Genomic DNA, 16,227 nt, shown 5'->3' with positions numbered 1-16,227 from the left:
TGGCTCTTATTTTAAATTCCGACCGGATCTGGTGACATTGGCGGGAAGATGGGAGGTGAAACCTAAAATCATGGAAAACGCTTAGAGTGGGGGGATTGGAATGAAACTTGGTGGTAAAAATAATCTTAAGTCTTAGATATGAGATTGACGTAACTGGAATCTGCTCTCTTTAGGGGAGTTGGGAGGAGGAGGGTTAATTCTGAAAAATTAAAAAAATATGGTATTTTCAACTTACGAAGGAGAGATTGGATCTTATTGAAATTTGATATTTGGAAGGATATCATGTCTCGGAGCTCTTATTTTAAATCTTGACCGGATCCGGTGAAGAGAAAGTTGGAGGGAGACCTAAAATCTTGGAAAACGCTTGGAGTATAGGGGTCGGGATGACACTTGGTGGTAAAAATAAGTACAAGTCCTAGAAACGGGATTGACGTAGCCGGAACGGATCTGCTCTCTTTGGGGGAGTTGGGGGGGGGGGGTAATTCTAAAAAATTAGACAAAATTAAGTATTTTAACTTATGAAAGAGTGATCGTACCTTAATGAAATTTCATATTTAGAAGGATCTCGAAACCCAGATCTCTCATTTTAAATCCCTACCAGATCCAGTGTCATTTGGGGGGGGGGGCAGGAAATATTGGAAAACGCTTAAAGCGGAGAGATTAGGATGAAACTTGGTGGAAAGAATAAGCACAAGTCCAAGATAGGTGACTGACATAACCGGCTCGGATCCGCTCTCTTTGGTGGAGTTGGGGGGAGAGGGGGGTAATTCGGTAAAATTAGAAAAAAATGAGGTATTTGTAACTTGCGAACGGGTGTTCAGATCTTAATGAAGTTTGATATCTAGAAGGATCTTGTGCTTTAAAACTATCATTTTAAATCCCCACCAGATCCGATGACATTGAAGGGAGCTGGAGGGGGAAACTGCAATTCTTGGAAAACGTTAAAATCGAGGTATCTTACGAATGGGTGATCGGATCTTAATGAAACTTAATATGCAGAAGAATCTTATGTTTCAGATAATCCATTTTCAATTAGAATTGGATGCAAGGACATAGAGGGCTGGAGGGAAAAACAGAAACCTTGGAAACTGGAAATCTTGGAAAACGCTTAGAGTGGAGAGATCGAGATGAAACTTGATGGGAAGAATAAGCACAAGCTATAGATACGAGATTGACATTATTGGCACGGATCCGTTCTCTTTGGGGGAGCTGGAAGTTGTTAATTTGGGAAAACCAGAAAAATTGAGGTGTTTTTAACTTAAGAATGGGTGACCGGATCTTAATAAAATTTGATAATTAGGAGAAACTCATGTCTCAGAGCTCTTCTTTCCAATCCCGACCAGATCTGTTGACATTGGGGGGGGGGGGGGTTGGAGGGGGAAACTGGAAATCTTGGAAAACGCTTATAAACGCAGTAGATACGTAATTGACGTAACCGGACTGGATCCGCTTTCTTTGGGGGAGTTAGGTGGTGTGGTTCAGCGCTTTGGTGAGTTTAGTGCTTCTGGACGTGCTAGGACGATGAAAATTGTTAGGCATGTCAGGGAGCTGCACTAATTGACTCGTTACAGTTGTTTTCCCCGATTTGACCATCTGAGGGGCTGAAGGGAAAGGAAAAATTAGAAAAATTGAAGTATTTTTAACTTACGAGTGGGTTATCGGATCTTAATGAATTTTGATATTTAGAAGGACCTCTTGACTCAGAGCTCTTATTTTAAATCCCGACCGGCATTAAACCTCTGATTTTCCTTTTAAAGCAATCTATTGATTCTTAGAATGTTACTACAGGTCATATCATATGAGCTCTTGGCTCCTCTTGACCTCGTCACAAGTGCGATATGAGCTCTTAGCTCTTGTTTTTGACGAATAGTATATAAATATAAGTAGTTTCAAAAATTTATTAAATACCCCTAGGGGCTTTAAATTTCTCTAAAAATTTACGAAACTTCCATTTCAGGTAAAATAAAACGAAGATTAAACTATAGATTTGCATTTAAACCATTAATACGAGTTCACAGTAACGTTAAAGACACAAATGTATTTTAAAATGTATTTTTATTTTACCTGATTTTAAAATTTTCAGTCAATTTGATAACTCTAATTAAATACGATAGAGAAACTTTTGTTTTTTTGCAAGTTGATCCAACCCCCTAACACCTCTCCACACTCTCTTTGTTACATTAAAAATTATAAAATAAAGGTATTAAAAAAATAATTATCCATTGAACACTTCTTAACTAGCTTCTCTTTAGCATTTGACTAAAATCCTGTTTATTTCTTGTAAAAAACAAACAAACAACAAACAAATAAAAAACCTTTAAAATAAAGAAAAGCTAGTTTTACGTTGCTTTGATCGGGCTACCAACGGGGAAAGGGTGGAGGCAATATGATAAATGGCTCTTCTAGATCTTTTCCTCTCTCCCCCTTAGATTTTGATATATTCGTTTTTTGGTAATTTATTGAAAAGGTACTTTTTTTGGTATTTTGATTGAAACAAATAGAAGAAATCCCATCTTAATTTCGGAAAATACATTTTGGACCCTTTCTCCTCCTACATTTTTGTAAATTAGGTTACAGGAGCAACTCTCATACTTTTCCATCATAAATTTAATTTTGCATTTATCAAATCCTTAAAATCTTTGAAAATAGTTATTTCTACTAAAAATTAGAAAAAAAAGTTGAAAGTGATGAAATATTCCTCAAAGATGGTCTCAAAACACATTTTCTTTTTTAAATCTTGTAGAATAGTGGAATAGTAAATAGTAAAATGCTAAGATAGTAAATGGTAAAATAGTGGAAAAGCAAAAGTAGATGAAAGTCTTTTTAGAACCATTGGAAAATGGTCCTGTCTGCATCTCTAAGTTTCCCTATCTATTACATAAGGAAATACTTATGAGATTGGGCTAAACATTCGTCGAACATTTTATCACTTATAGACTTTAGTATAACTTCAACTTAAAACTATAGCCTGCTTACTTGATTGAATGGAGTCTTACAATTTAAGGCTGAAATAAAAAGCTGAATACTATTTATTATTCTACTGTTTACTATTTTTCGATTCTATTATTTACTACTCTACTATTTATTAATGTACTATTTGCTATTTTACTGCTTGCTGTTTTACTATTCTACTCAGCTTTTTTTTTTACAATCAAAAGCTCGGAGGAACTTAGCCTTAGTAGAACTGTTTCAGGTCTCTTTGATATAGACAATTAGACAAAACTTCAGCTTGCGCACTGAAATCTGGCTTAATAACACATGATTACCGTTCTTTTTTTTGCTCTAGGCAACCATCATAAAAAATTTCCCAAAATATGGTGTCACATTCACTAATTCAGCCAAAGGCCTACACCATTCGTAGAAACCACATAAATCAGGCCTTATCACTTTCTCATAAATTGGTGGCACTGAAATTGTTGGCAAAAAAACTAAAAAAAAAAAAACACTAAAGAACAAAATGTTGCTTCCTCAACTCAGCTACGATTTTTGACAATAAAGTTACACTTAAAACGAAAAAAAACTATCACAAACGTAGTTGAATGTAGTTGCGCCTAAGGCTATAGTACCAGTTTATTTTACCAAACACTTAATATATTACGATAATTTACTCAAAATTTTGTTACAATACAACATAACAATAATTTAAATACTTGTCAAAGTAGAGAAAGAAATTTGAAACAAGCAAATTTTAAAAAGTCAAATAAATTTTATCTCCTTTCGCTATTTTACTTCTTTAGAAATTCATTAATACCTTATTGTTAGTAAAAACAAATCCTACGGTTTATTTGTTAAGAAAGTTTAAATGACGCAAAAGCCCTTAGATATCTCTTTTTAATCCAAGTTAAGCATCCAAAGGGAAATTCCTGCACGTAAAGGTTTTTTTCTAGCTGTATTTTAAATGAAAGTAAAAGATATAGGATGTGTTTCTATCCCTACGCTTAACTAACTCTGAAAGTTAGAGTTCTAACTCTAACTACTAATGATTTGCCTCGTCTTTTTTTTTCCTGTTTCTGCCTTTATGGTTTGCCCTTGACTACGGAAGCTATAAGTAATTTGATACACCATTAATACTAAGCTAGCCGTTATCTATGAAGTCTCTTTGAAATCAACAAAAGTTGTTGAAACACTGCCTGAGCAATTAACTTAAAAGGAAGAAATTGAATTATAAGAATACTACGCTGCCAGTGTCTTAACGACTGTTTTTGTAATGAATTTGGAATTGTAGAGAAATTTTGAAGACAACCTTCTTTTGAAACCATTCATATGATTCCAGTTTTGATTCTTTTATTTCGTATGCACTTTACCAATTTTATTTTTTTCAACATACGCAAGAATTTAGAAAAATCTCTGAATTTTTATCCAAGTTGACTCCGCCGGGAGATTTTCCTCGCATGACTCTTCAAAAATGAAATTAGCCATTTTACCGCCAAACAAGTATTGTTCAAAAATGGTTTTCTCATGTTGGGCTTCAAGCAACAAGCAAAGACCATTTTTTCCCCGTAGAGATAACAGATTGCAGAGGGTCCCTGGGAAAGTTACTTCGCTAGAAAGCTGTCTATAAACTCAGAAGTCCTTAAATCTAGTCTTTTTATTTACAAGAAAAAGTGATAATTATGATGAACCGCCTTTTGGAGTTAACTAATGTCCGCTGCTTTGAAAAATACAAAAAAGACTCGTTATATGGGAGAAGAGATCAGACGAAGGAATCATAAAAATCTTTATATTCTTGATGAAGTTAAGATCCTCCACCCCCTTCTCAGAAGATTACAGTCGTAATTATTTGATTAGTAAACATAATGGATAGAAAGTAAAGTTTTTCTGCGAATTCTCTCCGAGAGATAAATTGTAGCAGGCTACTTCTCCGTAAGGCAGGAATTCTGGCATTGCTCTTGATTATAAGATTAATTTGAAATCCCTAGGGTGCTGCGAGTACAAAATAATGGTATATAAGCTATCTCAATCAGTGCTTCCAATTTTCAATTTAAATTTTCTCTATTTTAATATCAGTTTTCCCTAAAACTTCCTGTCTTTAGGTCTGTTTTCTCCCTATTTTTCTCCTTAGAAAAAAGGGATTATTTTGCCTTACATTTCCATACAATCTACACGAAAAAAACATTGTGCACCATCAAATTAGTATTTTTTACTTTAAATAATGATATATATATAACATCTTACACAATACCTAGAATACATAAGAAAGTTTAATTAAGTGTCGCCTCCGCGCTTCATCGTAAGTAGCGTTTGTCTCCGTCTTGAAGCCAGCGACAGCTTTCGGTATGCTGACAGTTGATGAAGTTTTATCTTTGTTTGTCAACCAGTAATTGATTCGAATAGGTGAAATTAGAATAAAGTTTTTGATATTATTTTGGATGTGTGTTTTGATCAATTTCAGGAGATAAAACATATGCTTAGCTGGTACATTGCTGAAAGGTGAAGAGAAGATCAGTGATATGCACTTCCGCAATTCTGGGTACTTGATTTAGCCACTGCGAGTCTTCATACTATATATCTTCCAGTCCATTACAGTTAAACTGACAGGTCTTAAACTTGGGCAGCTCCCAAATCAAGCTCAGTGACATCAGTCATTGCCTGTGACCTCCGTCCTACGTCCATTTTCTAGTGGCAACACTTTGCTCTTAGAACAGGACATATCGCAAATAGTAGCTCTAGAGCTTTTAGCTTCAAATTTCTTGCATTTTGGCTTTGGTTCAACCAAAGCCAAAATTTCATAAATCTCATCTTCGAGCTTGAAACGGTCATGGAACTTTTTGATTAGGACTATATAGAATTTTCGACAAGACTGATAGAAGAGATCAATATTGTCACTTGGCTCTTGAATATGTACGACTTCTCACATTGAATTGATTGCAGCTATTCCCACATATGTTTGGTCTAAAGGCAGTTATTCACTTAAAAGGTAAAGATCCATTTCGGTAAGCGAACCAACACTGCGAATACAGTCCAGTTTCATGAAGTTAGACGCAATATCATTCCTAAGTATGCTGGGACTTGTCTTTAAGGAGGGAAGAAGTGGAAGTTCAGATTGAAAAACTGTGTTAAATTCTTTGGAAGGGCCAAGAGAGTAGTCCATGGATTCAAGGTTCTGCTTTATCAACTTGCTTTGTAATGTTGACAAGATAAGGTCATGGGTTGCAGTTGCATCGTCAAACGTGGTTTCTGTAAAATACTGACTTAGAGCAACCTAATTCTCAATAAGCCGCTTTATGCAGGCCTGATGGGTCATTCAATTGGTCTGTCCTGGTGTAAGAATTGAGAGTGCTTTACATTGAAAGAACTTCTAAAATTCAGCATACTTATCTTGCCTGGAAGCGTTTCTGGAAAAGTGATCATGGATATTTGGTTCCAAGTGTTTTAGTGTCTTAGGAAGTGACAAGCATGCATAGGATGAACCTAAGTGAATAAGATGGCATGAACATTTCACATTTATGACATGGGCCTCAGTGGTTTTCATTAGCGTTGAAGCAGATCTATTGGCTCCAAACAAGTTTTTAGTAGTATCCGCAGAAAATCCAACAATATTTTGTGAGAGAATTGAGTTTTTTTTTCAATGACTTGTTTGATGCAAATAGTCAGACCTTCAGCCGAAATATCACTTCACTTAACCATGTGCAATACTTCGAGATGAATTTTTAGATCTATCTCACTAAAAAATAATTTTATGATTGCTAGTTGCTTTTCCACAGGACCATCAGTGGTCTTATCAATTATCACTGAGAAAAAGTAGCTTTGAGGAACTCAACTAACTGGTCGTGTTACCAAAGGAAAATTCTTTCGCAAATTTTTTTTAGCTTTCTGATTACCGAGAGTGACTCGTGCTAGAGCCTGGTCTCTTGGAAATAAATTTCTTAGGAGAGGGATCAAGCTGTCTGCAGGACGTAATGGCAGATAATGCTCTGCCAAAAATATGCATATGCGCTGTTCAATTTCTTTTGAATTTACTGCCTATAGTCGAAAGTTTTTCAATGCTGCCACTGCCAAACTCCGTCTCAATTCATTGCTTGCTTTTATATGCTGCTTGGTCAGAGCATGCCTGGTCATCTCTAATTTCCCACAATATTCATATTTCAAACAGAGCCTACAGTATGGTACATAACTATTTTATTTGACTTGTTTGACACTCTTTTATCTATCCAATTTTTTAAAATTGGTATATGAAGGCTTTTGTGTACAAACTTTTGGTCAAATCTTTTCTTTTGGGAATTCTTAAAATCCTTATTTTACCCTAAACTTCCCTGAAAATTCATACTTTACCCCAGATTTCTCTTTATCCCAAAATTTAAAATAATTGTCCCTGTAAGAAGTGATTTCTCCCTAAAATAGGGGAACCTCCCTAAAAGTGGAAGCCCTCGATGTGTCTTTTCTTTGAGAGTAGAAGACACCTGATTGAAATACCTTACAAGACAAAATAACGAAAGAAAACTTATACAGCTAATCTTACTCATTTTGTTGATGGAGAATCTAAATTTTCTTGGGTTTCTATATATAATTTTATTCACAATAGGAGTTTCGCAATAAAAGGTTTTGTTGAATTAAGTTTTATATCCCCTTTGAATGGCTGTTTTTCTGAAGAAATGTTTTTAGATGGATCTCATGTACAAAAGCCGTCTGTAGATGCAACAAGCCTTTTTACTGCTCCGATTTGTGTTTTAGCTGATGTTAATCTTCGAGTAATTTGAAATGTGCCTTATAAAACAGAAAAAAAGAACATGGTAAATGGATATATATATATATATATATATATATATATATATATATATATATATATATATATATATATATATATATATATATATATATATTCAACGTAACCTCTTAAGAGTGGAATTTAGTGAAAAACTATTAAAATTATTATTAAAATTCAGTCTACGAGATTTTTAGAGAGATTTCCATAATAATTTTTTGTATAACCCAATCTTTTGTCAGTTTCCTTGCTTCTTAAAACCACAGGGAAAAAATGACAATACTGGTGATAAATTTTTCGGAACTCTACAGGTATTAATGAAATGAAAGCTAAGGAGAAAGACAACAATTTTTTAATTTCCCATTTAAAGGTCCCCTTGATGAGCGGCCAGTCAAGTCAGCCATCAAGATGACCACAATGCCTCGGCATTCTTTTCAAGGTCAGTAGTTTAAACTGAATGCAGTGATTTTAGCATGTCGTGTTTGGACATTGTTGACAATGCTGCTGCGCTTTTTCAATGTGTCTGAAAGCATTTTTAAATATTGGTATTCAAAAGGAATGAAATTGTCTGTGCTGTTTTGTTTATTGAATTAATTATTTTTTATTTTTAATAATTGTTTATGTTTATAAAACTTTTTGGGAAACTTCATACCTTTCTTAGTTATAATTGTTTCCAAAAGTACCATGAAGCTTTTGCATTATTTTTATAATATACTGTTATTACAAGATAGAATATCTACTTTTATACGAGGTAGAAGAAATCAGTACAGTTCTTGCTGGGACACTAAAAGAATACAAATTAGTTTTGAGAATCTCTAAAAATGGAAAGAGCTTGCAAACAAATTGATGCGTACGAGAGTGGTGTTTTTGATTTTTGTTAAAAAATTATTTTTCATTTTCTGTTTTAGAAACAAAATGTAAAAAATGATACTGTCTTTAAATGTTGGGCTTTTGCAGCCATCTGTCAACCTGGCTACAAAGTCAAATGCGTACTTTGCATGACAAAATGCGTACTTTGCATGACAATTTAAGGCTGAAACACTATAAAAAATTTTCCAATTTAAAAACATTTATTTAAATAAGAAAAGAAGAAGCAGAAACACTAATCAAGCAGCATATCTCGTTGGATGCTAGCATGAATTCCAACTATTTGATGTTTTTTTTCAGATTTTTTTTTAAAATAGCATCATAAATTTCACAAGTTATGAAAGGATATTAATTCTATTATCGAAAGATCTATTAAATTTGAAACCTCCATACCACTATTCCAAATGATATTAGATAAAGAACAAGTTTTTTTTAAATGAAAGTAAGGAGCGACATTAAAACTTAAAACTAACAGAAATCACTCCGTATATGAAAGGGGCTTTTCCTTCTCAACGCCCCGCTCTTTACACTAAAGTTTGACTCTTTCTCTTAACTCTACATTTTAAAACAGTAGAAAACTTTAGCGTAAAGAGTGGGGCGTTGATAAGGAAAAGCCCCTTTCATATACGGAGTAATTTCATTTCGTTTTCAGTATTGAGGGGGACCCCCCCCCAACCCCCTCAGTATTGAGGGGGAAAGCCATCTGCTCAACCAGCTACTAGTTACCATTAAGTTTTGCTGTGCCTTACGATTCTGTAATAAAACTGTATAAACTGAGGAATAAAAGGGTTTGATACTTAGGCATTTCTCAATTATTAATCTAAGAGTGAAAATGTGGTCGACACATCCTCTACCCTTTCTAAAACCGTACTCTTCTTCCTTTGTCTACAGTATCCCTCAGTCTGAAAAGTATCATATTGCTAAGTAATTCACTTCCCATAGAAACTATGCTAGTGCCTCCATAATTAACACACTCATTCTTATCACCTTTTTTATGCAGTGGTTTAAACAAGTGGTTTAATTTGAATTTAATTCAAAGCCACCGTATTTGAGATAATCATTTACCATATTATCAGCACCTGAGGCCTTGAAATGTTTTAGCCCTTTTAGTACTGTCGCTAATTCTTCCTCACAAAAAAAATCATCGTTCACATCCAAGGTATCACAAACATTTTCATTTTCTCTATATTATTTCCTGCAGCTCTATCTCGGCTTAGCACATTCTCAAAATGTTTTACCAATCTCTCTTTAACTATTTCCTTATCACTAAGTGTGGCCCCGTTCCTATATTTATTTGGGACAAGTCTGGACTAACAACTCTCTCTCAATTTATTAACATGCCAGAATAATATTTTACTATTTTGCCGTCTTGCTACGTCTTCCAAATCGATGGCAATTTTGCCTTAGCCCTCTACTTCCCACCTCCTTAGTTCATTTCTTAATGCTTTCTCCATTTTCTTTATATTTTCCTTCTTTTCATAGGATCTATCACTCAAATAATTCTTGTACAAGCCCCTTCTCCTCTCAATTAATGGATTAAGGTTTTTTACTAATACCTTGCTGGATTTCTAGCTTTCTTCCCCAAGACAGCATCAGCAACTTCACAAATTGTTTTCCTAAAGTTATTTCATCCATCTTCTACTTTAGAATTGAACTGTTCCTGGAAAGTTTCGCTCAAACTCTCATCCTGGAGTCTTCGACATCATAACGTCCTGGAAGGTAGTTATCTTTCAAAAACTTCAACTTTAAATTAACGCTAGGCACTACTAGATGGTGGTCTTTACTTTTAAAATCACTAGCAGTACTCCTATATACCCTAGTATCTTGTTTTTATCCATCCAGTTTTAGTTTAAAAATAGCATAATCAATAAGGTTTGTCGTCTTGCAGTCACGTGGATACCACGTTGACGTATAGGCCATTTTATGACCAAATACTGTATTAGTCTAGGAAAATTGTGAAAAAATGGGTCAATCTCGAACAAAATGTGTTGATTTCAAATCCGAAAAGGTTTCTGCTCTAGATCTTGCAAAAATTTGAGTTTTTTTTAGGTTGAATTTGAGGTTGAGGAAAACATGTTGACTGAATAAATACCAGCAAATTTTATCGGATATGTCATTTCTACGCTCCCTTTTTTGCTAATGAACACGAAAATAAATATTTAAAGTAAAACAAATTTTTTGGGACTGAAGACTTTGAGAGAGAGTTAGGTTGGGAAGAGGTTCAGGCTGCAGGTGTATATTATACTTGCCCTATGGCAAAGCATTTGTAGCCTCGTGCCTTGGTAACAACCAAGACTGGGTCAGGGTTAAGGCCAGTATGCCTGAAACCTAAGTTTTTTGAGAAGGAGTAGGCATGAGGAGGAGAAGGGGAAGTTGAAACGTATATTTGGCAATAACAAAAAAGCACTCTGTCAAAGAACTTCCCTTAGCTGAGACAAAACACAAGTTCCAAAAAAGAAATCAGTATACTGAGATATAATGCAACACAGAGATCGCAATCCTTTGTGAAAGGTGAAAAATCCGGGAGAAAGTGGACAGCTTTTTCAACATCTTTAAAATCACATTCCATTTTTGTCGCCCCAGAGTCTTTGTACTGCTCATTAGTCTCATATGTTATGCTCATGAGTTCTTGGAGAGCAAAGATGACAGCAGCCCGCGTAAGAGCGGATAAAAGCCATGTTAGCCACTGCAACTTACTCATACCGTGTCTACGGGTTATACCTTCACTAGTTTTTAGAGAGCGTATTAATTCTTGTTCTATGACAGATCAGCGGAAAGATCAGCATAAAATTTGTCGGAGAGCCGCATCACTGAATTGCCGTCTTCAAATTCGTTGAACACCTCAGGATTTGTTTCTTTAAGGTCAGTCATTTTCTTGAGATGAATTCTGTAGGATTTTGCGTACAAGTAATTGTTGGAAGATACCAAGAATCGAAGGATCTGTTCATCAGTGTAGAGGTGAGTGTCCCAGTTGCCTGTTCTTTCTGCGTACTTCGAAGTCTGTAATTTCCACGAAAGTGACGCTTTGAGGAACTCGAGCCTGCTTGAAAACACGTTAATGGACGGCTTATGCCCTAGCTCCTTAACTTCAGTGTATCCTTCTAATAATCCGATAAATGCTGAGTGAAAAACCCGAAACTTGTTTGAACTGTTGCAAAGATGGACCTGATCAAAATCTACTGTCGGGCTAACATTGTACATTTTTGCCGCTAGTAAGGTATTCAGGCACCTATCACTACTGACCTGAGCTCTGATAGCCCGAGAATATGCTTTTCCGGAGAGAATCTGCTGAAATGCATTCGGTGCATATATCAGCTCCAAGATTTCCTGCAAACCAGAAGCTTGCAAACAAGAAGCTCATTCTGCCCCAAGAGTAAAACTATGCGTTTCAAAAGATTTCCTATTGATTAAGCCTCTATGATATTCAATGCTTTTCAGTAAAGTGGTTGATCGAATGTCCCGTCCGAGCCGGGACGGTGCCTTATTTCTCAAATTGGGCATTCACGAAATGAAGAGTAGTATAAATACAAGTAGGATCATTTGGGCTAAAATCAATCATCGGTATAAAGATCACCGAAGCCTTTCCAAGGTAAACCGATGGTTCATTGAAGTAAAAGACAGGCTGTAGTGTTCCTTACCAACTTGGGATGGGGTGCGAAACAGTCTTGACATCTTCCAGATAAGATTCAAATTGCATGACGGGTCTAGGGCAAAAAGTCTCGTTATATCCTTATATTGGATTGATGACTTGCTACTTGAATTTCTGTAGTAAAGAACAGGTATTTCTCCTGCCTTCAGTATCTCTTTCATCCTTACTGTTTTTCATTATTTTAGTACTTGGGAGGACTGAACACGTGGTGTAACTGCAATTAACAGTCCCATAACGTTTTTCTCCAATTGCTTTCCTTCAGCTACTACTTGCTTAATGATGGTTGAAAATAACAGCTAAAAACAGCATTTTCCTTATGATAAGCAATCATATTTAACATTCTCCCGTTGCTCGTTTATCCGTTGTAATCCGTATTATCAGCAACGTGATGCACACAGAACTTGCCTTGCAGCCTCTGTTTTTTGATGTTTGCAGACACTGAAGCATGTCGCTCAAATAAACTGGTCTCGTAGTAAAACGAACAAAAGCCCATAGCACTGGGAGTATCAACTAGACTGCGCCTTTCTTGCTGAGGATGAACCTTCACTACGAGTCCTACTTGAAGAGGAGATTTATTGTCTCTAGGTCAAGTGGCTTGCATGATTCTTTGGCCAGTGGTAGCTATTTTAAATTTAGTATCTTTGCCCAGAAACAAGTTCTCCGGGAAGAACTTTAGTGTCTGTGGCAGGTAGTTCAAATTTTCTTCGATATTTTTCATATTTGTCTTTACATACTCAGTCATATCTTGAGTGATACATTTTATGTCACTCTTCAGCACCCCAGCAGCCACACTAATAATGTTCATTTTCTTCTGGTTTTTGTCGCTATCATTTGGTTGTGCGTAAGTTTCGCAGTATAGCGTGAGCCCTGGGTCTTAATGTGACGACACTAGCCTTACCGTCGGTCTCTCCACATTCACTAATCCATCCCCGAACCTCCTCTTCACGAGATTCTTCATGTAAAATTGGGTATACACAGGCCCTTCAAAATCACCGAAAAACTCACTCATCGTGTTGACCAAATCACAAATTGTTAACTGTTTGTTATCATTCGCTTCAAAGGACCACATCACCTCTTCAAATGCTTTCTTTTGATTCATGTTTACTTTCCTAACTTTTTTGTTAGTCCGTCAGTCGGATTTCCTGGATGTTTCAAAGGGAGGCTCTTGCCAGATGCAAAGTTGCAGTAACATATTTTGTGATATACAACATATGCTGCATGTAGATCCAAATTTGCTGCTAGAATTCGGCCCTGAACTTTCTTAGACCAGTGATCGTTTACTTTTGACAAAACACCACCAGTTTCTCACCGAACTCTGTTGTGCGAACGCGAAAGATGTTTTCCGTCTTATGAGTCTTCTCAAAAACTGCCCTGCTTGAACAAAATAAATAATCGGTTTTGAAATCGAATTGCTCTATCAGGCGGTTTGAACTCCTCCTCTGGGACTCATTTCGCTTGACTAAGAATCGCAGCTGCTGGTCAATGGCTCTTGCATTTGTGTAAGAACTTCGGCATTACTTGTGAAGACAATTCCCCACAACAGCCGTCACATTACTTCGTTTTCGCTTTTTATTTGATTCGGTTATAGTTCTCGCTCCTACTTCAGTAACAACAGTTTCGTCGTCTGCTTCGAGAATTTTTTTTTGTATATTAAACAGATCATCCTTCTAGACTAGAATTCCAACACAAAAAATTACGTAATTATTCACTTTAAGCGAAAGGAAAACCAAACTAATTTTAAAATTATCAGGCATTTTTCTAGTTTGAATTGAAAATTAAAACTATCATTCATGACACCATAAATATTTCTTTCAGTTTACATAATAACTTTAGCGGTACTGTTAAAATTTTCAGGAATTATTCTAATTTCAATTGACCAAACAGATTTTTATGAATTCATTTACCTCAAATCTACCTCAAATTTTTCTAACTCGAATTAAAAATTAAAATTATCACTAATAACTTCAATAACTTTAGCAATTCTTTAAAAAATTTTAGGAATTATTCTAATTAAATTGACAAATCAGATTTTTTGTTAATTCTTGTACCTCAAATCTACCTCTGTATCCATCGCGAACCTTTACCAGCATTAGATAGAAAGTAAAATTTTCAGACAAAGAATCGGAGATAAGAAAAACCCTCAAAACTTGTGGACGATGACGATTTTCAAAAAGTCAGACTTTTATGCACCTCAAATTTGCCTCAGAGACTACCTCACCCTTTCCATTCTCAATCCAACTTGCTGTGATGTTCTGATGCATTGGGGAGGCTAAATCAAACCCCTAAACCACTTCTTAAATTCGGAATTGTCTTATCAGGACGGTATCCTTTACATTTAAAAATTTATCCACAACATAAGCTTTAAAAAACTCAAATCTGTGAAAGAGATTGAGTGGCAAACTTTTTGGATTTTGAATCAGCCCATATTTTTAGTCGGATAATAGAATAATTATATGTATAGCAATTGTTTTGAGGTTGACCCCTTTTTCAGAATTTTCCTAGAACATTTCCCCCAATCCCCTTCTCTCCTTCAAAGCTTCAAGTCCCAGAACAATTCTTCTGAATTTAATCACTTAGTTTCATACTCATCAGCAAAAACAGAACGTAGAAATCAAATATCATTACATTTGCTGGTAATTACTCAATCAGCATATTTTGCCTCAGCCTCAAATTGAACCTCAAAAATTTGCGAAAGAACTAGAGCCGTAAACTTTCTATTTGCTCCTGTAATTCTAATTAGAATTCATTTGAGTCACGACTGTCTCCATCAGTTGGTTTTAAAAAGGCATATACCACTATAACCGATACCCTGCACTTTATAATCATAAAATGATCGATTATAATTCTTTTATTGGTCCCCGTATATTCTACTAATGGGTCCCGCATACCATTCCAGGACAGAGACGAACACATCTTCTCAAGTCTACACCGAAGTACTTAAGCCGGCTTAAAACCGGACAGCAAGAAGTCCCTGGGACCTCCAGTATGAGTGGAGGCTTTGTGCAATCCTGGGCCCATCTTGGTCACTACATAGTTTTCAGCACTTGGGCCTGCTTTTCTCTCAACAAGAGTCGAAATTTGCACAAACAATCTCAAGCCTATTGCCTCCGACTCATTATATATTCATGCCTACAAATATTATGTTTTTGTGGGGAGACAACCCATAGTAGATAAATTAGATAGGAAGAGGTTTTTCAGCCCAAAAATACCCTCCAAAAGAGACCAACCCTGAACAATTATTCATTTATCAGAATTCTGTGCGAATGCTTTGTCATTTACTAGGCTATAATTTCTTCCAGAGGTGCCACATTCAAGTGGAAATAAAGTTGACTGCAACGTCCCCAGTCTTGCAGGTACCCTGGAAGTGTCAAGGCAGCCCTTTGCAGAGCCCATTGTCCATAGATCTGGATCTTACGCCCTCCCAGAATAGTATTCTGCGTCACCATGCAATTTAACTCATTACTGAGAGATGGTTTGCAACTCACGTGACATGTGCAACCACCGATGGGTCTGGCTCAGTGTACATTTGAGGGGCGTTCTTCCTCCTCCATCTTTATTTACGGCCCCGGGTGAGTGTGCCCCAGTTTCTATTATGGACCTCCAGGGACAAGGTCCCCCTTTTCTCCCTGCCTCCTAGGAAGTACCCTACACATCTGTAGGACGTTCTCCTATCAATATATTGGGCGCACTGAGTGGCCTGGGGGAGGCCCTTATTGAGCAGTAGACTCAAAAATCTAATATGACAAGCTCGTATTCTCCCAGTATGCAGGTCTAAATGGCCCGTTGTCAGTTTTCAAGAAATCTACAGAGATCCTTGCAAAAAAGATTGTTTTATAAGAAGCTAGACTACTTTGGCCCATAAAATAAGCCCATCCCCAAAGAGTGATTCAGACGGAAGTTAGTTAGGTGGGCAAATGCCCACCCCAGATTTTCCAGGGGGCCCAAGCTTCCACCAAAAAGGGTCCTTTGCCGGCCGTAATAATAACACTATTTGCTATTAACCATTGTA

At 36.2% G+C, this 16,227-nt stretch overlaps 1 protein-coding gene across 6 annotated transcripts in view; it reads left to right on the top strand.

Moving 5' to 3' along the window:
- Nucleotides 1-16,227, top strand: part of LOC136026415 (coiled-coil domain-containing protein CG32809-like) — a 330,704-nt gene that overhangs the window by 219,820 nt on the left and 94,657 nt on the right. For 4 of the 6 annotated variants that reach the window (XR_010617288.1, XM_065702997.1, XM_065702989.1 and 1 more), the window contains exon 11: nucleotides 8,073-8,141. The exons of the other annotated variants lie outside the window; for them this stretch is intronic. Coding sequence is in view for 3 of the 4 variants with exons in the window: in XM_065702997.1 (XP_065559069.1) it covers nucleotides 8,073-8,141 (69 nt within the window). In the remaining variant the exon portion in view is untranslated. The remainder of the gene's footprint in view (nucleotides 1-8,072; nucleotides 8,142-16,227) is intronic. 6 annotated transcript variants of the gene reach the window in all.

Source organism: Artemia franciscana, chromosome 1 (genome assembly GCF_032884065.1).
Source record: "Artemia franciscana chromosome 1, ASM3288406v1, whole genome shotgun sequence".
Classification (NCBI taxonomy): domain Eukaryota; kingdom Metazoa; phylum Arthropoda; class Branchiopoda; order Anostraca; family Artemiidae; genus Artemia; species Artemia franciscana.
This window is presented reverse-complemented; position numbering and strand designations above follow the sequence as displayed.